The 24,416-nt window shown below is 40.5% G+C and overlaps 1 protein-coding gene across 1 annotated transcript; it reads right to left on the bottom strand.

Annotated features, from left to right (window-relative positions):
- Window positions 1-2,188: 2,188 nt before the first annotated feature.
- On the bottom strand, window positions 2,189-24,045 carry vapb (VAMP (vesicle-associated membrane protein)-associated protein B and C). Its single transcript, XM_035631691.2, has 7 exons — window positions 23,918-24,045; window positions 23,477-23,760; window positions 17,586-17,738; window positions 11,445-11,548; window positions 9,300-9,380; window positions 6,715-6,894; window positions 2,189-4,961 (listed from the first exon to the last, which is right to left on the bottom strand). Exons 2-7 carry the CDS (start codon window positions 23,532-23,534, stop codon window positions 4,806-4,808), a joined length of 732 nt encoding a protein of 243 aa, XP_035487584.1. The 5' UTR covers window positions 23,535-23,760; window positions 23,918-24,045; the 3' UTR covers window positions 2,189-4,805.
- Window positions 24,046-24,416: the final 371 nt, after the last annotated feature.

Raw genomic sequence — 24,416 nt, 5'->3', positions numbered from 1 at the left:
AGATTACATTTTCCCTCACTTACATTTCATACAATACCAGTTTTTCTCTCTCTATACACTCATAAATATATATATATACATATATATATATATATATATATATATATATATATATATATATATATATATATATATATATTTTGTAAAAACAACACATTACTTCTGTTTACTGCTTCAAAGACCCCTGATGTAAAACTTGGTTTACAGTGGATTCTCATATATATATATATATATATATATATATATATATATATATATATATATATATATATATATATATATCCCTGACTGGTGTTTTAAATTACTTTTCAATGGAGCACTACTTCTCTCAAATACCTAATAAGTAGCCCATGTACAGTGTGTGTATATTTATATTTCTGTCATTGGCATTTTATTTTATTTTTTTTAAAGTTTGTATTTCTTAAATATAGATGAAATATGAAAAAGAAAATGAATGGGGTAAAAATGATTGATTTTGCAATTATTATCATTGTTACTATTGATGATAATAATTTGACATTGTGGGGAATACGCTTACCTGCTCATCTTGTCGTTGGATGAAAATGCAGAGATCACCCTCGACAGCTCTAGTTGTTGTGCTGTGATTTCATCTTCCAGTGGGTGATGTGCGGCGACTTCCTGGAGAGTCTCCTCCCGGTTGCCCGACAACATCGCGGCCCCGGCAACGCTTCTTTTCTGCCCCCTTTTACGTCCAGGTGAGCGGCGAAAACCCCTCGGGACATCTTGTCATTTCCATCTCCTCAGTATTTTTTTTACGAGAACGTTCCTCCGTGATTTACCTGGGAAATGGATTACTTCCCAACTGACCGTGAAAAAGAAGAAGAATAAAGAAGGCAAGATCACATTGGTTGGTTTCCGCCATTGACTTTGCAGCTGTGTTGAGCCGCGGCCAAGCCAAACAGCTGAGGAGCTACCAGGCCCAGGTGCACGCCGGGAGGGGGGAGGGGGGGGTTCCTGACACAAATTCCACTCTTCTGCGTCCAACCGCAAGGTGCAGACAGGAACACTGTCTGGTTGTTACCGATACAATAACACTGGATGAATCACCCGGGTTCCTTTATTTTATTCGACACACCGCAACTGCAGATGGAGAGATCCGAGGGGTAATTAATTTCCTTGCAGCTATATATTTGAACACTCTTATCCCACTGCAGATTGCTGTGCTGCCAAGTCAAGCAAAGTGGTAAGAACTGAGAAGCCAGCTTGGCCTCGGATGTCAGCGGCCGCGGGTCTGGCTGTGAGGAGAGTCGCGGTCGTACGGCAAGTTGGCATCCTAGTCGGTGTCGTTCTCTTTGTGATGGGCCCTGTGCAGGCCTTACAAACGTATATCACGAGCCGAGTGTGACAGAAAATAAATGAAAACTCATGAGGTACGCTTACTACGCGTACGTGCCAGACTTGCGAGCGAGTATAGCAGGGTTAATAAAAAGAAGAAAACCAAACGAAATTTTGATCGAGAAACTCCTCGAACCCAAAGCGACTGGGAAGCCGAGAACGGTGCAGAATATGTGGCCAGTTTGTGCCTCGTGTGTTTTTCATTTGCATCACAAGCAAGATTCATTGGTACAAACGTTTTTTTCTTAAAGACTGAGTCAACTTGCTGCAATTTGAAAAAAATCAAACGCAATTTCCAGAATACTTTAAAAACTCTTCTCCACCACCGGGAGGAAAAAATAGTCCGAGCGCTCCACAATAAAAGATTTTTTTTTACACTTTGCAAAGTTGTGTCTTTCTGCTCATCCAAACGAAGCAAAGCAAAACACGGCTGCGACTCGGGGAAATGGGCGAAAAATGATTTTCTTATTGAACATTAGACAGAAATGTTTTATCATCCAGATGATCGTACGGAGTCTAATGATTCTCAAGAACAACAGCGGGTGATGTTGAATGACCTTAAAGGTCCCGGCATATTTTACGCAAGAATCAGATTCATGTCAACGTGGTCAAAACCGCTCATCTAAAGTGGGGGCGGGTTAGATATGACGATTGACAATTCACCTGTCCAGAAGCAGTGAATTCTGATAACACACGTGGAAGTAGCAATTTCTATTCAATCATTTCTTTCTTTCACTTCTTTCCACAATTTTCTCGGCAGCGCCACTGCAGCAACGGGAAAACACCGTTGGACCTGTGTGCATGAAGGGAAATGAGTCCACAGAGTTAGATATGGGTTTCATTCATTTAATTTGTTAAGATGCTACATAGTCCAACCAGGTTGGGTTGTATTTATACACCAGAGAGACTACTTGACTAGGAATATTAATCTTCTTCTCGGATAGAGTTATTTATTCATTTATTTATTTATTTATGTACATACAAAACAGTTTCCCCGACTGCTTACATTGTTCATGGTGATGGTCAGAGACTCCAGGACGAGTCCGTTTAGTGTGTTTCACAACGGGGCCTGGATCCGTTAGTATTTACATTTGATTATTTTTCTTTTTGTTTAAATCCTTCTTGGAGAACCAACACTGGTGAGGTTTTACTGCAGCAGTGATAAAAGTATGAACCTCTTAACAGTATAGTCTGGTAATTGGAAGTTTTTTTTTCTCCTTGCATTAAAATGTTCCAATACTCCGACCAGGATTCACTGGACAAGAAGAATGTTCTGTAAGTACTGTGCGACCCAGGCCCGATAACCCAGGACGGGACTGTAGCTCAGGTCTGCTCTGCCCTCCCTCTAAGCAGCAAGTCATACTCAACGCAACAACGTTTAAAGAGATACAGTAGAAACACATACTCATGTTCATTTTAATCTCTTTACCCGCCGGCTAATTGTATCATCTTCCACTCTGCTTAACATGGAAAGACGGTGGCGCTTTGTAATCTTTTACATTTAGTTTAGCCAAGGGGATTTCACCCCTGCTCGCTCATCTGACGTGGACACACCGGGATTGGACGTAAGACATGGGTCTTTTTTCTTCTTCAAACAATGCAGTGACACTCTCAACTGCCTTTTCCCTCAAAATTTGGAGATATTTATTTTTAACACAAAAAAATAACAATTGGCTCTGAAACAGTACAATGTCATTGTGTGATCCCTTCGAGGCTATAGCTGTTATTTTTTTTTTGTACCCCCTCTAGCTTGGGGAGAAAAAAATTGTCGTAAGCTGCAGGAAGATCAAAGGAGGAGTAACGCTCCCAAACTTGGTGCATTTAAAAAAACGAACACAAACTTCAAATCCAGTGAAGATATAACATTAATGAGTCATGGTTAAATGCTGAACAAACACCAAAAGAAGGCCTTGCAAGTGGAGTGAAAACAGAAAAACGGCTAAAAGAGCAGCAGTGGAGAAGCCGTAGTCGGCTTTGAACACTCACTCCATCCGTGACATACATTTGCCCAAAAGAAAACAGAATGTCAACAAATGTATGGCTCAGTAGGAAAATATGAGAAGAAAAAAAAAGCTGGAAAAGACCATGGTCCTTTTGTTAGGACACAGTGGCAGAACCATGGTGGTGTGGATGTTGTCAGGAAAACAAAACCTTTCACCTCTACATGCACCTAATGTTCATTTGTGGTTTCTCACCATATGTATACATGCTTTTTGTGTATTTGTGTGTGCATGTATTTAAGTATATATATATATATATATATGTGTGTGTGCGTGTTAATGTACTGTATATATATACCTCCTTCTTGGCCTGAGAATAACTTGCCCAAACAGGTCACAAGGCAAGGGTTTCATCTGGAGAACATCTACAGAAATGATTAAATCCATACAAATCTCATTTCTGGCAGGCGCAATATTCTTAAATGCTTCAACCCTAAGACAAAACAAACAAAACAAACAAACAAAATAATTAAATCATAGAACAGAAAAGAGAGAGACAAAGAAAATCTGAAAATGGAGTTGTGCAAACCTACAGCCCAATGACATTATTATTATCACAATTATAAAAGCAATTAAATTAAGATTCAAAAGTCCAGAAACAAAACTCTGTGTGAATTCATGCAATTGAACCTCCCCCTTCTGACAACCGGGGACGTGGTGAACACCAGGTGACGGGAATAAGGTAAGAAAGAAAATAAAAGTAACATGGAAGAGAGAAATTAGTAGTGTTTCATACACCGATCGAGGTTCTGCAATCAAAGACGAGCTGATTTTACAAGCCTCTGATTGGAGGAGTCAGTTTGATAGCCCTGTGTGAAACCCCGACTGTGTGGATCCATTCTGTCTGGTAAATCCCTTTCTTAAAGGGGGTTTAGCTGGAAGGAAAACCTGGATATACTGTACTGGGGTTGTTGTGGTGGGGGGGTTAGGTATACATACATACATATATATACATATATATATATACATATATATATATATATATACACACACGTAAGCTCTTGCCTCCATCATTTAGGAAAAAAACAAACAATACACAAAAATGACAATCACACATTTGCAAACTGACTCAATTGCACCAACACTACCTCGTCGGTGTTAAAAAAAATCCATTCGTCTGAATCCAGAGCACTGAATCATGTTTCCATCACACCCCACCCACAGAACCCGTCATCTGTATACATGAAACTTTGGGAAGAGGGCCAGAATGAGTCTGATGATTACGTAGAGGCAAGACCTGTAACAGTAGATTTGTTCATAAGATGATTTTTTAAATTTTTTTCTCATACATTAACTTTGAAATTCTTTGTTTTACATAAATTAGACTGAATCAAAAGTTTTGACTGTCCACCCCCCACCCAGAAAATGTTCTGATCCAAAATCCCAGATCCCTTGTTTTGTTTTCATCCCCCTGAAAGCATGCTGCGGCCGAGCAAACTGCTCCGCGCTCTACAAGACCAACTTGCCCACGATGACGCCCACCACAAAGAAAAGAATAACGAGGGCCACAGTGCGGGCGCTCAACCCTTCCTCTTTCTTCATGCCCATGGAGGGGTGCTGAGACGACATCATGTTACTCTTCCTCATCCGCAGACCATCGTCCTCCTGAAACGGGGAGAGGAAACGATTAAGGAATGATGAAAGAAAGGGGAAGCGTGTGGGAAGAAGAAAAGGGTTGTTGGTGGTGAAATATATATATAAAAAAGGGGGGGATGTAATGGAGAATAAAGAAGACAACGTGGGGAATAGATGGTCAGTTTTTCAATCAGTCAACAAGATTGGGCCGTATTTATTTATCAGTTCAAAGAAACAGGATCTACTTAAATCTTCATCTGACCAAATCCCCCGAGGACCGCAGAAGGGGCCAGGCTTTAACACACTTCATTTCCACGCAGCGGGGGGGGGGGGGGGGGGGGGGGGGGGGGGCTCTGTTAGTTTAATCTAAGGCACAGGGGCGGCCAACAGTCGTTCTGCCTCTGGCAGGAACTTTAAAGGGAGGTGGTGGTGACGGTGTCTGAGGAGAGGACGACGACTCTCTCTCGGCTGCCTGTGGCGTCATGTGTACATGTGACTCATTCCCAACCAAACCTTGACAAAACCCAATTTTAAACCTTCCTTCATTGATCCTTGTGATTTATGGCACACGCGTTGTTTTGCACAATTGCTTTTTACGAGCGTCAAAAGCCTGAGGTCTGCTGCTGATTACAGATACGAGCAGTTTCACTTGACGCAGACCTCGGTCTGGAGATGCTGTCTCTGTTCAAAGCACAGGGCGGAGGACACTGCAGGGCCACTTGGAAGAAACACATTTGTGTGATTCAATTGTCCACTTTGTTTGCTTTTAATGTATCATGAACATCAATCTGTACAAAGGAGAATTCAAGAAACACAAATGAGACTCTGGACGTTCACTGATGTCATCTGCTAATTGTGATGAGTGAGATGAAGAAGGGTTTTTTCTCTTCGGAACAATTCCCGTCTCATTGACCTTTTGAACTGAACCATATGCGCCAATCTTCAATGTACATTTCGATATTAGAGACTGACGATTTGTCAGTCAATTGATTAGTTGAATCTAGAGCTGGAATGACATCTGAAAATTAATTGGAAATCATTTGGATTTTAGTTTTTGTCATTTTTCAAGCAAAATGCCAAGATTGGTTCCAACTTTTCTAATGTGAAGATTCACTCCCTTTTTTTATTTTGGACTGATGGTTGAATTAAATGATGAATTTCGATCACATTAACGTAATGGATATGTTTCACTATTTCGTCGACGAATCAATTTATCAAAGAAATTAGAAATAATCAGCAGATGAACCGATTATTAAAGTGGTAGTTTAGTTGCAGCCCTAGTTGATGGAACAATTTTGCTTTCGCTTTTTTTTTTACACTAATGCAAATTAATAATACATAGCATCTTCGCATCGCCTTTTTCCTCTGGTATACAAAAGGGATTACATGGCACTGCAGTAGAACCTTCTGTGTGGAAAACACTTTGGACCTGTGAGTCTGAACCAACTGTGCACTAGCACGTGTTGCACTGATGTGTGGATCTTCCAGCGGTAAAATCAGGAGACCTCGAGCTTTCAAACAATGTGTAATTTGGTTGTGTGAAGACTGAGGAAGGTATAGACCAAAAACACACCTAGAGTAGAACTACCTAGGAAAAAAGGTCCAATTTGTGGGACGGTGTATTTTAACAGGTCTGTGTCAGCTTGAGTTTCTGGGTAAATTATAATAGGCTGTTGCTATAGTTTCTGATGACTAAAGGGGTCCCTGTGCCTTTAGTGAAGCACTGAAATTGAAAATAATAGAAAAATGAACTGGCCCAGGTCCTCGAAATCATTTCACTCACCCTAATCTGTTTGTTTTCTTCCCGTAGCCTCTGAGCCTCCATCTGCAGCCTCTTACACTCCTCCATGATCTTCTTTACCTCCCCGTCATCCAGGGTGGAGCTCAGGGACTTCACGGGCAGCGCGGAGGACTCTGACTTCAGCAAGCTGGACGAAATCATCTTGTTGGACTCCATGTCGTGCTGTAAGTGGGTCAAAGGGTGACAAGTTTTTGAACAGAACATGGAGACTGTTGTTGCCGACGTGTTTCTATGGTAATTCTGAGCAATGGCTTGGCTGGCACACGGCTGCACTTTACATTTGGGGACTTGCAGACTTTTATGTACATGAAAAAACACAGGCCTGCAGGAACAGAACAACAGAACCACATTGGATCCCTCCCATCCCGTCAGTCCATTGTGCAGCTAACCGACTCAAAACTGTAGGGACGTTTGTTCAACTTCACAAGACATCTTTAAAACTGCCGGCAACAAACGAACACAAAAACCAACAATGTGCAAAATAATAAAATATATATAAAAAAATTATAGCATAATAATTTGCAATACTACTACATGCAATAGTAATGCTCTTTTGCCCATGTGTCTTTAAATTGAAATTATGTACCGCTGAACACAAGGCAGCCATTTGGCATAAGAAGGATGTTAAAATAAACCACAGATAAGCAGCTACTTTATGTTTCAGAGTTACACAACACATCAAAATCTCTCTTGATGGAGGATGTATCAGAGTTAAGCAGAGAGAAACCTCCTGCATATAAACACTGGATGATATATACCTTTGCACACACTATATAAAGAGTAGATGATGATTTTACTTTAGCCTCATTCCTATGAATTATTTCCAAGTATTAGTGTATTAGTATTAGTACTATAGTACGTATAAGTGCACTAAAAGTGCTTTACAGCACAAGTCACATTCACACACATTCAAACAGCGCTGCTATTTACCGCCTTTTTTTCCTGTCACATTCATACACTGTTGAAAGAGATGTCAGAGGCAATTGCCCAAGGACACATCGGCATGCAGACTGGGGGAAGCAAGGGGATCGAACTGCCAACCTTCACGTTCGTGGACGACCGTCTCCACCTCCTGAACCACAGCTGCTTAAGTCATTTATTTTTTAACATCATAACAACATTTATGTTGTTTATGTTATATGATCTGTGTAAAGTATTCCCATAGTTTAATTATTTAGGTATTTATGCAATGTGACTAGTTGGCGTTATATAATACCTATGATTTCTGTTGGATATAAGCATATTGCACCTTTAACAGCAGGCCCTTTTTTGGTCATGTGTTGCTACAGTAACCCTGTTATTTGTCTTTATACTATTATATTCAAAAAATCCAGCTTAAGGGTGGTCTTTACTTTGATGTTTCATATATTACTCCTTGGTGCTAGAAATATATTCCCAACATTCGTGACAAGTTCAATGTGATTGTATTTTTTGAATTTTCTTCAGTCAACTGGTAAGCAGAGAGAGTGTTTTTCTACTGAACAAATTTGCATATTCCTTAAATATTTGTGTAACCACATTGGGTTAATAGTCATCTCCTTATTGTGTCCATATATTCCGTAATTATCCTTAAAGTTCTGAAATGGGCGGGGTTTTTTGCTGAAACATAAGCTTTTGGAATAAAGTCTGCGCTGCATGAATAACAAATGTGCTGAAGTTTTTATGCTTATTCCGGCCTATCTCCATGTTTATAGAGGAGTTCACCCAGAGGTGCCTTTCATAAGTGGATAAAGCTGGTTTCTATCAGCATTATCTCCATCTAATGGACTCTGTGGAACTGACTGGCAGCCATGTGTATGTATCACACAGCTCATAATGAATTGAAAACAACTACCACACGTCCCTTTCCCCCGCGGTGTCCATGAAGCCGGCAGACTCGGCTCATATCACGACGAACTAATGTCTCTACAGTTGTGTGTGGGGGTCTGACAGGAGTCGCAACAATAATAAACGGCATGCAAGAATGAACATCGTGGCCCTCTGAAGGGTTGCTGCTGCCCGAGAGTGTGGGGGAGGCCAGGAGAGAAAGATGGAGGTAGAGGAAATGGGGATAAGATGTAAAAAGAGATGAAGAGGGAGAGAGTAATGCTAAACATTCAGAGACAGTATAGGCAAGATGGAAAGATTAAAAGCCAGAAAGAGCAAAATGGAGAGGAGATTTGAAGGTTGAGATGGGACAGATGAAACTGAAACAGACGGGAGGGAGACAAAGAAAGAGAAAGCTGATACAGCAGGGCAATAAAAAGGTGCAGAGCTACAAAACAACAATAAACCCCATAAATAATGTGACACCTCCTTGGAACAAATATTAACAAGTGTACAGTTAAAAAAGAAGCAATAAAAAGCCTCATGGTGAAAACATGCAGCGGAATAAATAAAGAACGACACGGACAGTTAAAGATACAATTCATTGTGGCATCCTGCTAAGGCCAATTAGTGTGATTTAAAGGAAAAATACTGGAACAAAGCAATGGGATGTGTTTCCCTGAAGTCTCTTTGATATCAAATATGTAGTTAAAATAAAAACCAGCACGGTGAGAAAGAGAGGAGCAGGAGCATGCACTCACCGATTTTTCGTTCTCCGATGGCAGCTCAAAAACACACCTCAGCTTGGAGTCCATCAGCTCATCTGGCTTAGCCTCCTTCCACTGGATTCATTTATTGAAGGGGGAAAAAAGGGAAGATTGAAAAATCCAAAACCAAACTAGAGTAGCAGCAACATTAGTATAAAAAAAGACTTTTAATGTAACATGTTTAAACAGGGTTTCTGTAGTGGTCACTTACTGTGACTAGAGACTTTAATATGTGTAGAAAGCTATTGAATATTGTTTTAACAGGTCAAATAATGACGGAAAACAAGTAAGGACAATTATTTATTTAACTGCATCAATTTATTGACATTTATATCACTTTATCACACTTTATATTATCACACATGCCACTCAATGAATACCACACAATTGTCCATTATGAGCAGGCAGTAGTGAGTGTTTGTTACAGGTCTGATGGTGCTGACTTTTTACAGCACAATCCACTGTCACAACGATCCCTTGAAAAACTTAAAAAACCCTGCTATAACTAATATTAATGTCTGCCGCATGTAGGAGAAAATATTCAAGTCGTCTCTAAGTAAAACTGACGACTTTTTAATACCTTCTCAGATTTTTGGAATCACGTGAATTCTATGTTTTTCGGAGGGGACTTTTCAAGACCTGTATATTCCCCTCTAAAGCCCATCTGATTGATACGGCATCTGAGCAAACTGTGCACTGTGGAGACCAGTTAAAATAACACAATAAAGAAGCAGTGTTTCACTGCCAAGCTTCCTTTTATTCAAAGTGGGTGGCATAAGGCTGATGTTTAGAGAAATCCCTTACAGGCTTGTAATCCAAAGGCTGCCTGTTTGAATCACACACCACATGGAAATTTCCAATGGAAGATAAGCTCCCTTGGAATTAGGAAGTTAACAAACAACACAACTGCAAAAATAATGTTTGAATACTAAGAATTACTACTCGTTCAGGCTGTGGCTGTGAATGTGACTATGATCCCGGTCAATTTGCATTTTTAACATTTTCTATCAACAGCTGGGCTGTTATCCGGGAGGATCTGCTCTGTCCATCGTTCCCCTAGCTCCAAATCATGTGTGACACAACAATAGTCTGCAGTCTCTCCCTGTTGTGCTCCTCGTAAAAAACCCAACATCAAAAAATCTGCTATCAAGTCTAAACTCTGTTACTGTCACAGGTTTGCACAATGTCCCCACTGGAGTCCAGGCTCTCGCTCAGTATCGGGTCGGTTTTGTAACCATTGCTCAGGTAGTCTGTGTATGTGTGTATCTGTGTTTGTGTTGTTGTGTGTGTGTATGTCTGTCACAATATCATATCAAATTCTCAATTGTTAGGTTGTTTGTGATGATTTAATGTGTGTATTGGCCAATGAGCTTAAAAATGACTTTGAGAATTCACACTGTCAATGCTGCTTTTTCATTGCTGTGTGTTAGTACTGCAACACACTAGGCTCTGATCCAGACTGGGAGATGCCCATCAGATCAGATCAGCCAACTCTTTGCTTACAACTAATTCAAACTGATAACAGCGTCTGTCTGTATGAGAGACTGTTTGTTTTAAAGTATCTGCAAACATTGGCACAGATAAATAAACACTGATTACAGTTTCTGCAGTGTGCACTAAATTCAAAGTAAGACTTTTTAATACCCAGACAGAATGAATTTTAATACTTTTTCAGGGTCGTAACGGTCAAAAAACAGGAATTTTAATAACTGATTAATTAATGTGACCTGGATCTTGACATGGGTCAAAAAACTGAAGGGGAGATTAATCAATTACAAATTAAAATCAGGTTGAAATGTAGTTAAGTTTTGGCTGAAACCAATATGAGTCTGTGAACCTCCAAGCTATTGTAGATAGCAGTAGTAATAATAATTAATAATACATAATAATCACAAATGATCATATGCACAATCCACTGTCACACTGGTCTCAATTGTAGCTTATACATTAATATTGTCTCCCGACAGCCGCAACCACATATATAAAAAGGTTAGAGCTAATAATACCGTCTGTGGCAGGCAAGATGAAATGTTTAGGACCTTTGTAAATGACTCTTTGATACTTTCTTGCTTTTTAAGACTTTTCAAGACATGCAGATGCTGTGAATGATGGTCAGAAAAGATGATGAGACACACTCACCACTCCCTCCATGTCGGTCATGTCAGGAGGTGCTAGCAGGGACTGGACCATGAACTTGTGTTTGCTCTTCTCATTGGGGTCATAGTCAAAAGGCTGCAGCATTACTGCAATAAAAAAAAAAAGATAAGCAGTGTCAGCATAGGAAGTGAAACTGTGGGATTATTAATGCGATGTTTGTTCCAGACCGTTCTCTTATCTTTGCTTATTTTGCTGAAAATGTTTGAGGAATAAATCCCTCAATCCACGGATGTATGGACACAGAGAATGTGAATCTTATTGTGAGATTTGACCACTAATTAAAGCAGGAATAAACAACCTTTTGGCTTAAAAGTATCATTACACCGTGCAAACTGATTGCACAGTGTAACGGCAATTAACCCCCCCCCCCCCCCCCCCCCCCCAAAAAAACCCCGACACCATCCGTGCTTATATGGGTCCCATATAATTCTTGCTTTCACCATGTTGTCCTCTTGGCCAGCGGGACAGGTTTTTCATGGAAAAATGATGACTCAATTTACGGCACAAAGGACTTGCGTCACCACACCAAAACAAAGAAGAGAATAGCGTTCTCCCGGTATCAATCCCCAGTGATGGAAATGGCCTTCGAGGGGAAAAAGCCAAATTGACAAAAACAACTCAACCACAACAGAGAAAAAGAATCCTGTTGACAGAGGAACAAAAGCAGGTGAGGAAGGAGTGTGACGGAAAAAGAGATAAAACGAGAGCTAACCTCAGACGGACATTCACTCTGTGGAGAGAGCTCAGAGACTTGAGAGGCTTCAAAACGACATGCAGTTTGCCTTTACTCTAAATGAGACCATAAATTGCAACTAGTGGAGTTGAACTCTGCTGGTCATTCGATAGAATACAGGCTTCTGGCTTCACTTTCCAGACCTGGTCCATTTTTATATACAGTCTTACCCGCGTCTTGCTACAGTAGCGTCTTTATGACAGTGACCAAACAATACCACCTGGAACCACTAGGGGCAAGAACGTTGTCTTGTTTCCTCTTTCTCAAAATTCAACTAGCCATTTTAGGATCTTGAGTATATTTGAGTAATTTGTATTTTTTGCGACAGAAAAAAACAACCCAAATAAGTTTTTGAAATGGCAACACTTGAAATGATATACTGAGAGGGGAATTTAAACTACAGTAATTCTGGCAGATTAAAGGTAAAGATTTAAAGTCTAGAAATAAAAATACAAATTCAGTGGTATTAAAATTGAATCATTAGTAATTAAGATTCAAGGATCTTACAGCTATTTGATTATTTAGACTATATTCCCATTTGCAAAGTTTAAATTATTTATCAATCTGCAAATTTTTGGTCTGGAAAAAGTCGCCAGTCTATCACAGGCCTGACAACAACCGCTCATGCTCACTTTCACACCTAGAGGTATTTAGTCACAAATGTACCTAACCGTGTCTTTTGGACTGTGGGAGGAAGCCACAGTAACCTTTTTACTCTGAGGCGACGGCGTTAACCACTGCGACACTTTGCCAACTTATTTGTGTTTAGTTAAGAGCCAAAGGTTACGCACCAGCACAATACGTGATCATGAAGACCCAACAAAGAATTCGCATAACCAGTTTGTTTTGGAATGATTCTCCCAGTTTCATTTCACCCTATTTTGAACCTCAGTTTCAGGAGCCTTCGGAAAAAGTGTAAAAGTGTTGTTTTATCATCCAAGCTGCCGCAGACAGTCAGGAAAACAACATGACTTCTGGGTAAAGCCCAGAAATAAAAAAATTCTTTCCCAAATTCGAACACTTATGGAATGCCAGCTATTATTATTATTAGTCAGCAACTTTCCATCTCTTTCCCTTTCTCAACTCTTGTGTTCATTCCTTGGATTAAAGGGGAATTAGTGAGTATCAAATACCCATGTATTTGTCAAACAGTAAACTAGGGGCTCCACTTCTTCTAGAATCTGGGCTTGCCCCCGCTGCTCGGAAAAAGTGGTCCAGATGATTTATTTCTATGTTCGTGTTACCATGACGGCGAAACACTGACAGATCTACAAATTCCCAAGGGGGTAATCTCGCTAACAGCTTCCAATGCTGCCTTTTTCTTTCTTAACATTACATATCACTCTAACAAAAAGCAGGTGTGGAGTTGGAATTCTACTTCAACCCATCACCACATCAGTCCCCTCAGTCTGTGGAGTGTTATTTGATGTAATTCCAATGACTGAGAAGGTATTCTAGAGCTGCAACAATGATTTACAATCACTTTCTTATGCCAGTGTTCTAGTTAAGGTGGCTGGAAGTGTAGAACAGATGAAAATGTTGGTTGATGTCTGATCTTTTTGTCCTCTTTTTAAATGAGGGTGTAATTCAAAGGCATATTTTAACATCAGTACCAACTCCGTCTGTTTGCCTGCATGATTCTTTGGCTTTCACTAGAAACAAATGACCTCCTCCTAATTTCAAAGCTGGTGTAGCTATTAGGATGGTTTTCATATATGGCACATGCCAATTCTCCCTAGAGTGGAAAACCTCAAGAGATGTAGTGCACCATTACAGCAATCAAGGCAGTTCAATATCGCAAACCAAAAACAGACTGCTCGAACAGATTGAGAACGTCCTGTTTCAGTCAGACTCAATTTGTGCGGCCATCTACCTTCGGTCCAAGGGGACAATAATAGAGAAGGGAGGCAGGAAGTGTTTAAGTTCTTTGACCAACATGAAAGGTCTTGAGATTAAAAAAACAAGAGGGAAAAAAATGATTGAAATCATCTTTGATTTACAGCCTTTGAACACACCTTTACAAAAAGTAACTTCTGCTAATGCTACGGTTTAGTATTCTTACTTCATGCTGGGTAATCATTTATAAAACTCACAGAGGCTTATTGTAGTCAACACGGTCAAGCAAGATGCTAATCGCCTGCCTGCTTGTAGATGATGAATGGAACAAGAAAACGGGTGAGGGAGGGAGGTAAGAACATTTTCCTTTCCTGCCACCAATTATCTTTGTCATGCAAGACAAGATGCTCACAACAGTGTCACCACAAATGATTCTACATCATCGTTTAATCAGCAAAAAATTAAACTGCTGTTTTCTCTATTAGCTGATGTTTTGTTGTAAGTATAAGACAAAACTGTCTACCTACTTTACAGGGGCACGTGATGAAAAAGGCCAAAAATAAACAAATTAAAATACAGCTGAAAACATGCAGCTAAACTGAATGAGTTGTAAGGAAAAACGCGCTTGGAAGAGGTTAACAATCTTCCACAGAGTCTGGCGACCCAACGAGCAGCGATAGCAACACCGCATCCTGACAAAGATTGATGTTAGCAAGTTTTATGGTGAGCGTGCAACAAGCTAAGAACCTGAAAACCTCATTTAGAAGGAGAATTTTTAAAGGTGAGCCCTGTTGGCACCACGGAGCTGCTAGCACCAGACAAAGTAAAATCGTTCTAAAGTGTCAGTTTGTATCAAAGAGCCAACGATGTACAACAACCTCTCTCTGCTCGCGATCTTTAAACTGTGTCTATGCCGTGAGGCTTGTCTCCTCAGAAGACATGCACAGATGCTTGCATTTATGTTCGGGACAACCTACTGCTGTGAGGAGTTCTTGAAAAGATGGATCTGATTAACAATGACTCATCCAAACCTGAAAAACCAGCTGCAAGTAGCATCATCATCACTACCATCTGACATCAGATTCCTCACCCGAGAGAAACAGTTCCAGCCATTGCATTAGTGAGGTTAGTTTGATATATGTGTTTGATAATCAAGTATGGCCTGTAAAGGATGTTATAAGGATAGAAATGGCCCTTAATAGGAAAAAGGTTCCCCACCCCTGGTTTATGTAGATTACTTCATGTCTGCACTTTCGATTTTCTCAACAACCATTCATCAAAAAGCTTCTCAGTCGACACTGCACTTCCTCAGGTTCTCGGCAATAGACCTGCTGAACGATCAAATGTTTTAAAATTCAAATGAACAACCTGCTTTTGATTATGGTATTTGTAGTGTATTTTGTGTTAGTTCATTTGCAAAGACCAATAAAGCTAAAGAAGCTTATTCCGATAAATGCAACAAAGGACTTGTTGTTCTTTTGCTTTCTGGCTCCCCTTGGAATGATAATACATTGCGAGTATGTCAGAAAAACTTTTGACAAATTCCCAGAAGAAGCTCAATATTTGTGGACACAAGGATTTTTCAAACATTCACGCCACATATTTTTCCACTGGATGCTGCTACATAACACCGATCAAACTCAGCAACATTCCTGTGGCCGTGGCTGCATTCAGCATATACAGTTACATCTGGGTTGAGCTTCAAAAGCACGGTGTCTATCCACAGCTAAGCCAGCACATGACACATTTGAGGTTTGTAGGTATCCTGTGGCAGACGAGTTCACCCTCGCCTCGATGAGAGTGCATGTCTGTGTAGCTTTTGTGCTGCTTTGTTAACAATTACAAGTCAGAAACACGAGATAAACTGAACCGTTGCAAGTAATAAATCCAGTACTTTTGCCTTAAAACCCCAATAAGGATGATTTTGGGAAGGACCATTTGTGCTCAGAATATTTTTGCTATTGGTAAGACTTACTTAATGTTTGTAAGACAACCAAGAGGGCTCAATTTCACTCATCTTTAACAGTTTGTCATGTTATGAGATGTTTATTAATTAGCTGTAATGTAGTTTTTAAGAACAGAAAGAAAAGGAAGTTTTCTTGAAAACAAACAAAAGTTGTTTGGCTGTGGCAGCAGTTTAAAAGTGCAACAGGTAGTGGAGACTTTTATTTAATCTGCTGACAGATTTTAAGTGTTTTAAGAGAGCAAAGTATCGTCACCATTTGGACACAGCCACATCAAGTCATGTGAAATATGTGTTTATTTCTATTGGTACTTTGTTCGTGTGCTGCATTTTGCATGCTGAAATTAAACAAGTGGAAAAAAACTCCCTAACTGACATTGGTTTTGTGGCAACATAAATAATGAAATGTGCAACAAAGATCGAGTCGGTTAGACGTCAGTCAGTGCTGCACACACCCACACTCCTGAGGAGAAGCAACCAAAAAAGGTAAAAAAAATTAATCGTTTCAGTTTTTCCATGCAAGGTCTTAAAAACTTCAACTTGGCTTTATCCTTCAAAGTATTATAATTTTGATTTTAAAAGCACACAGAGCATGCAAGTTGAAGGCGCACAAACCCTTGCTATCTTGTAAAGTGCAGTGAATAATACTTAGTGGGCTCGAGACAGATTGGACAGAAAGAGGTTACAGACCAGGCCCACTGTCGCAGCTCAAAGACTTATGGACCCCAATCGAGACACCTACATGTTTGCGGAACACATTTGACTTCGTTCTCAGAAATGCAAGACTTCTTTTGGGACTCGAACCTGTGACCTTTCTCAGCCTAATAAGGGTGAAAAATGATGACAACTGACAGAGCGGACTGTGCTGGTTTGTCACCCACTGCTGACAGCGGGCCCGAGTGACACATTTTGAAGTTGTTGACACCAGATAGCAGCAGTTGTAAAAGGAGTCTGTGGCAGTAAATAGCAGAGGAGGCCCAGTGTGGAAACACTAGACTGTACCTGTCTCCCTCCAAGTGTTTGACTGGGAAAGAGGCCTGCCACGAGGGACCGGGGCGAGAGCACATGGGGAATATTTCGTAATGGAAGAGAAGTGGAGTGTTTATGTAAAAAGACCAAACCCATTTAGGATACAAGAAAGATAATAGTTTTCCTTCCTTCCTTCCTTCCACTGAGCCCCACATGCTTGTTTTTATTTTAATTACAAAAAAATACACAAGCCACAAATACTCAGGTTCCTGCAGTACTGACTAGGTCTACAATTAATGATTACTTTCAGTATCAATACTGTAGTGTAGCAATCGTATAGAAATAACACTTCAAAAGTGCTTAATGTGTCTGAGCCGCAATCAAAACCCCCAGAAGGAGCAAGACACTCGTACCAGATAAGCTGCGACAACCATTTTTTGGGGAGTAATTAATGTGATAAAAGACTTGAAAAAAAATGATCAACCCTGTCAAATTCATTTTCTGGTGACTCACTAAGTGTTTCAGACACAGTAGCAGCTATGTGTGAAAGTTGCCCACGGGTAAATAAGCAACTAAATGAAGTGACCTTGCCCTACAGTACTGTCACTGACTCATTTATTACCTGAGACATTGATTGAGGTGCCTGCATCGATAATTCCGCTGTTTGGCCGCACACAGTACCGGCGCGGCGCCGTCGTCTTCACTTTGAAGCAAACATTCCTGTCTGTAGGGTTGGCGAGCTTGAGATTTGTGGTGACCACGTCTGAGAATGGACCTGTGAAGAAAGAAGACACTTATGTTTGTTTTTTGATCAGGTGGCTTTGGGGTAGTTCAGGAAAACACATGTATGTACTCTTTGACAAGACAACAAAACATCTGTATGTGCTCTTTGACACTGGCCTCTAGAGAGTGCAATTTTCAATAGATGTAAAAGCTAGTAAGATACTCAAAGAACAATGCCAGACATAACTTAAACTACAAAAGTCTCAGAAAGTGGCAACACACTGTTAAACTATGCACACAAAACTATAACAGAGTTGTTTAAACAATGGGAATGTTCAGAAGAATTAGCTCAATGAAATACCAGCAAAGACTATTAAAAACATGTACGCTCGCACATTTAAATGTGGTCCAACAACCTTTCGGGATGTGAATTTTATTATAATGAATTCAATCTACTGTCCACAATTTGGATCTTCTGCCGCATATTTCCTTTATTTGACCTGACATTTGGATAAACAGGGTTTTACTGCCAATTCAGCTACACAGCAGGTTCTTAATACACCTGACCTGAAGCTGCCCTCAAGATAAATATTTCCAGTCAGATTTTCACATTAAAAACTGAAATAGTATGTCTCAGCAACACACCCTGGTGGAAACTGGACTGTTTCAAATAATATTGTAATGTGCATATCAAGGATGCAAATTAAGTCAATCTGTTTCTTCTTTTTCTTTTAAAATCACTTACTACATTGACGTAGATGTGTGATGATGTCTAATGTGTCCTCTTGATTAAAAAATAGTGTGATTGTCAATATTACAAAACCTTTAAAGAGTAAACTGCACAGACAAATTTTATAATCACAGGCTTCAACTACTGCACTACCACGAGTGGAGTAGCTGATGTTTGACTTCAACTAATTATAGCTATCATTATTGATGCAGGCCACATCTCACTGAAGCTCTCACAAGGCCAGGCGCATTAATATGCACAGGTTTGTCAATAATGCAGAAAACCTGTACAAGAAAAACAACACTGTGCCAAAAGCCATCCAAAGAGGTGAGTCAAGGTTACGCAACTTAACCATCCACAACGCAGAACCAGATTATCAGTGTTTTTTATGAGGTAAATTAAGAATATAATTTTAGGTAATTTTTCAAAAGGTAATCATTTCATTCATTCAATTATTAATTTAAATCCATGTTTTGACACATTGTTCTGGCCTTAACTTCTTCAGAAAGTCATTAGCATCTAATAATCAGGGCCCGAGCCCCAAACGGTGAATGAATTCCCTTTAGCCTGAGCTGTGTTTAATGATTATTGCTCACATTATCAAACTTATAATTTGTAAAATGTTTGTTACAGGACCACAGCAGATTCAGGATTGGAGCGGGACTAATGGTAGCTGATAACAGCTAGTGACTTGAGAGCAGATGGTTCTAGCATACTACAATGATTGGTGATTAATTAGAGCCAAAACAACACACGTCAGCCCAAATAATGGACATTCAGTGTAGCTTTTAGGCTTTTCTAGTCTCTGGGATGAAAAGGAACCTGTCACATAGTATGGATTTAGATTAGCCAAATAATCAGACATCAGAAACATCTCTTATCACTTCATTATTCAGTATGATATTCTGCTTGTTTTAGCCATTTTCTGTTCAGGAGATATTTTGCTCTGACTTTATAGCAGGAGGGTTTCCATTCAAACGTAGTGGAAATTATGACCCAATTTTGAGAAACCTAATTTCATCCACATATTTCAGCTGTCAAGAAATTTTAATTGCTGAAAAAAGATATGAGATGTGGGCAGCGATTCAGAGATCCAGAGGCACCAGACAGATTTGAAATCCAGTGATTGCACTCATATGTGATACCCGGCGCCACAGCAGAAAGCTGCATCGCACACTCCGATTCCTCCTAAAATGATGAATGAAGTTACCAAATTTCCACTTTGATGCCGGGTTTTCTCTCTACTGGTAAAGACATTAATGTGTCAAATGTGACAGCTCTAGTATGAGTGCAGTAAGAAAAGTACCAAAACCGAATCTGGCGAATGTACCGGCCCTGGAAAAAGCCCAGTTTTTAACGAGTTTTCTTTGACATTATCGGCACATTACACACATATTGCAGGGGAGGAGGGTGTGTACAGTACACTCACTGGCCAAATATGCATAGTTTAATTCCAACATATCCCCTCCTAGGGGCAATAACAAATGGATTACTGTACGACTTTATTAAATAAGAGTGCCAGTACTACGCATCTGACATCAGTCAGACTTCAAGAAGTTTCATAGTAGAACTTTTCAATATCAGTAAAAAGAAATATTTATAAATTATATGTGTCGGACAGATTTATTTGCAGCCAATATTTTTGTTACTTTGCTGCTTCGTATCAACATCTGTAATTACTGTACACATGGTTAGACACATGAGCATGGGTTTTGAAACCTTGTTGGTCTGCTGATACTTTAAAGCAGCAGAAGAAGTGAAAACATTTTTTTTTGGTAAAGCACAACTCATGACTCCTTAACAGTGTTGACAGTCAACCCATAATTTGTTGACCAACTCCCATTTATCCAAATAATATTCTAACTTGAGGTCTTGTGTGACATTACAAACTTCACTGCCGCTTAGTAAGGCCAAGTTTTATAATGAAAAAACAAATTAGGCCACGACAGTAGCTACTATGGTGAGGCTGCAGAGAGAAGCACACCCGCACTGCATGAAAACATGGGGCTATTTCAGAATTAGCACATACACCAGATTGAAGATAAAGTTTCAGCTCGACAAACATCCAGAGCAACTGACACTTCCCTTACCCGTTGAGCAAAAACAGAGAGGAAATTCAGACCCCCGCAAGCCTGGCTTGACATCTAAAGGGTTTTAATGAAAGAGACTCACGCCACTGACTACTGTACACCTGATCCACTACTTCCTGAAAGTTTCTTGGGATACCGTCCAAGTGGACGAAAACCACAAATGGCAGTAAAAAAGTTATCAAGCAGATCTGCTATTTGAAGCTGTCGTCTTCCAAGTTTTTAAATTTTTTAAAGCGCATATAAAAAGTGGGGAGCTGGGAGATTTTTGTACAGATCTGTTAATATTACTCTAGACCAAGATGGAAAAAAAAAAGTCCAAAGCCTAACATCTGACAGTATTTTGCCCACAGATGGTCTAAGCCATGGACTTACAAGTTTCTGCTGACAGACTCCCTATTTTCCTGAAGTTTCACACAGCGTGCCTACATATTACTTGTGACCTGAGAATAGGCATGTGATTTGTGGTATTGTCAAGTATATTGAGTAGAACACATTGCTTCCTCTGTCTGTATAATACACAACACATATTTGGCACTTAATGGATGTCAATGAAACATACATACAAAAACCCCAAACAAAACATATTGTCCAGCTAATGTGGAAACTTTCCACATAATTCCCTCAAAATCTGCTTGTATTTAGCTTTAAATGTATCCATCTTAACAGTTCATAAACAGATATCAATATCCACTGAAGTTTCTGAGAAATAATATTATTAATTTGAGTGACGTTTATGGTGCATACCAGTTGAAATAAGAGTTTTGAGCTGAATTGGAAATTTCTCTGACAGGATTTGAAAGTTGGGAAGAACTGAGAGACGGTATTTGATGGGACTTTGTTTTAATAACTGAAATATAACACCAGACATATTCTAATTTTATCATCGTTGAAATGGTCACCAAAGGTGACATGTATAAATCAAATGAAATGGACAACAAACAAGCTTCAAAGTAGATCATTATTTCGCCTGTGGTAGAGTGGCCATGGTGCAAATTGTGAAGTAATGTGCTCAGGTGTGTCTCTGTAGAGGAGTCAGTTTTACAACATGGGTCAGGTCTGCTCTGTCCGTTATGTCCACATAGGTTACCTTGATGTATATTTTTGCTTATGCAACTCATACTGGACTCTTGATACTGTGATCATGTGTCTTTCACAACTCACGATACTTCCTTGGTATTGTCAATACACGGGCAGGTTTAGCTGCTGTTACTGTTATAATAAGTGTAATCGGGTTCCAAGTAATACTTACTAAACTTATCAATCTGAACAATATTTCCTCAATTAATCTATGAGGCAGGTAGTCAATAAAATGACAGAAAATTGTGAGTAAGGTCCATTCAATTTGTCCAAGCACAAGCTGATGTCTTTTAATGTCTTGTTTCGTCTTGACAGTCCAAAATCCAAACACATCATCTCTGAGTGTTCTCATCAGTAAGATGTGCATCATGCAGGCATGGGGTAGAAAACAACAGAAAATGACTGAGAGCTTATGAGGAGATGAAAAGCCTTTTTTTGTGCCTTAAACTGCACGAACTCCCAAAAATGAGTGAGAAATAATAAGGAAACCTAAGAGCAGAATTAGCGGTTAGTTCAAGTGATCTGGTCACGGTTCTGGATTTTATGGAGTCAGTGGGAAGGAACAAACAGCAGCTTTAAGGTAAAACAGGTAGGACACTGTTAGTTACTGTGTGTTTAAGGCTGTGTAATGAGGCTCTGTGTTTAACATGCATTTATAGTTTCACTTTGTGAAATCTGTGACACCTGCAGGGTGATGGCTTTGGAAGGAAATGCGACGTGTTATTATGCTTAAAATGTTCAAATTATAAGGAAATGAACAATACGTCTCTTTCACGATGCTGTGTGGCTGATCAATAACACTGATTTAAGGTCTGAAGCTCTGCCTGTTCACAAGGCATTCACATTTAATGTGATGTAAAAGAAAAAAGAACCAATCGCCTGGTTGCAGCCTTGCGATGTCTCCAAACCTCATTCCTGATGAGTACATGGTATATTTCCCTGAAGTGGTGGGACTAATAAAAGATAATCTTCAACGTTTTTAATGTGATTTGACGCTTGCTTCTAAACAATCGACACGATTTAGACACTTCTCACTCCAAAGTGCACGGTACAGTATTTCAAACTGTGTCAGGATGAGTGTCATCTGTGACCAAATTGTACCATAATGAGTTTATGTAACATTCCTTGGGGCCTAGCGTGGCATCTTGCAGCCAAATGGCGAGCTACACTCAAACATCTATCTCCGACCATTGGGGACCAGACGATGAGGAAGTTGGCATGTTGATGACCTGCAGCGAAAACACGCGAGGCAGCAGAGGTTGCAGAGCTTCTTCCGCTGTCACGTTATTAAATGACAGGCTGTCTGTCCGACAAGAGCAGAGAGAGAGAGAGAGAGAGAGAGAGAGAGAGAGAGAGAGAGAGAGAGAGAGAGAGAGAGAGAGAGAGAGAGAGAGAGCGCTAATGACAGCGAGCTAATGACAGCGAGCAAGACCTGCTGAGGATGTTGCTGCTCGCGTGCAATGAAAAAGATCGTGAATCTAGAGTTATGGCAATTGTGTCAATAACTTTTTTATTATTATTATTATGGTTGATATTTTCCCACGTTAAGTTCCGTGTCTTGCACACTTGAAAGAGGCTCCAGCCAGATTGCATGGCAGGCAGGGCCCGGCTAGCTTAGCCGGCGGAAGCTAATCCCCCTAGCTAGCTAGCTAGGCTAGGCTAGCTGTCAGTTGACCTGCCGTCCTCTCGGTCTCAGTCGTCTTCATAGGAGGGTGATATTATAAAACCACGTACTGCAGCCTCTACCCGGTTTGGTTACCAGAACATTGGCCTGCCCCCCTCCGCCCGTGCGTCTACAACCCCACTGGCAGAGGAGGCGCGGCGCGCCCCCCCCCCCCCCCCCCCTTCTTCTCCCCCCCTCTCCCAAAGCCGGGGCCCTCCCCTCTCTCCTACCTCTGAATTTCAGTTCGTGCGGCGGCTCCAAGAGCAGAACCTGTTCCGGCCTGGCCATGTCCCAGCAGCTGGAGCGGGGTTTATCGCACTGCAACCACTTCCCGTCGGTCAGCCCCGTGTCAGGGACGTTGTCGGGCGCTGCGAGGTCCGCGGTGTTATTCTGTCAATGAATCGGCGGTGGATGTCCCGTTCCCACCCCCTGTCACTGGTGCTACTCGAGCAGCTAGCGGCTGTTGTGATGCAGCAGGAAGGGAGCGAGAGACAGCGCGGCGACGTCACTGCCTCTGCAGAGGGAGAGAGGGGGAGGAGAGAGGGAGAGAGAGAGGAGGCAGGGTGGTGAGGGGTGACACCAGGGTGTACGGAAGCAGGATTTGCGGTTATCGAGGTAACTACAGATTTAACTCTGGGTTTCCCGTCCGACAAAGCTGCTTCTGTTCTTACCGGGGTAAATCACCATGGTAACTTATGCCGAACGGCTAACCTGCCTCCGGAGCAGGTGAAGTTCGAAAGATAAGAGATCAAAGCAATTCAACCTGTCGCAAAGGATCTGACCAATCAGATCACTGGAAAAGTAGCGTCATCATTCTACAGGATCCTGACTGGGACAAAATAGTAGAGTAAACTGACCAATAATAAAGCACAGCAGATAATGGAGCTGAACAGTACCTCAATAGTGTATAACAGGTTACAGTTATATTTGTCACAGTTTTACATTCTTTTTAGAGAGAGTGAGTTTGCTTACGAATGAGAACAAATATACTCTGTGAACAATTTGATTATACTATACGGCAAAATCCAGAGATTTATGGCAAAGAACAATTAGGAGTCCTGCAACAGATGGCGCACACCTGATCTCAACATTATGCTCTGAAAAATTAAATGATTAATTTAAAAGAATTAAATTGATAACACACAAAATAATCAAGTTTGTTCACCTTAA

This window comes from Scophthalmus maximus, chromosome 6 (assembly GCF_022379125.1).
Source record: "Scophthalmus maximus strain ysfricsl-2021 chromosome 6, ASM2237912v1, whole genome shotgun sequence".
In the NCBI taxonomy this organism is placed as follows: domain Eukaryota; kingdom Metazoa; phylum Chordata; class Actinopteri; order Pleuronectiformes; family Scophthalmidae; genus Scophthalmus; species Scophthalmus maximus.
Note: the sequence above shows the minus strand (reverse complement) of the source record. Positions and strands in the feature narration are given on the sequence as shown.

Excerpts from the sequence above, each read along its gene's own strand:
- vapb (XM_035631691.2), bottom strand. The coding sequence starts at position 23,534 with ATGGCCAGGCCGGAACAGGTTCTGCTCTTGGAGCCGCCGCACGAACTG. Across the intron at positions 11,549-17,585 it reads CACCTCAATCAATGTCTCAG|TAATGCTGCAGCCTTTTGAC; the intron begins GTAATAAATGAG and ends TTTTTATTGCAG. Across the intron at positions 6,895-9,299 it reads CATCGGAGAACGAAAAATCG|CACGACATGGAGTCCAACAA; the intron begins GTGAGTGCATGC and ends ACCCACTTACAG.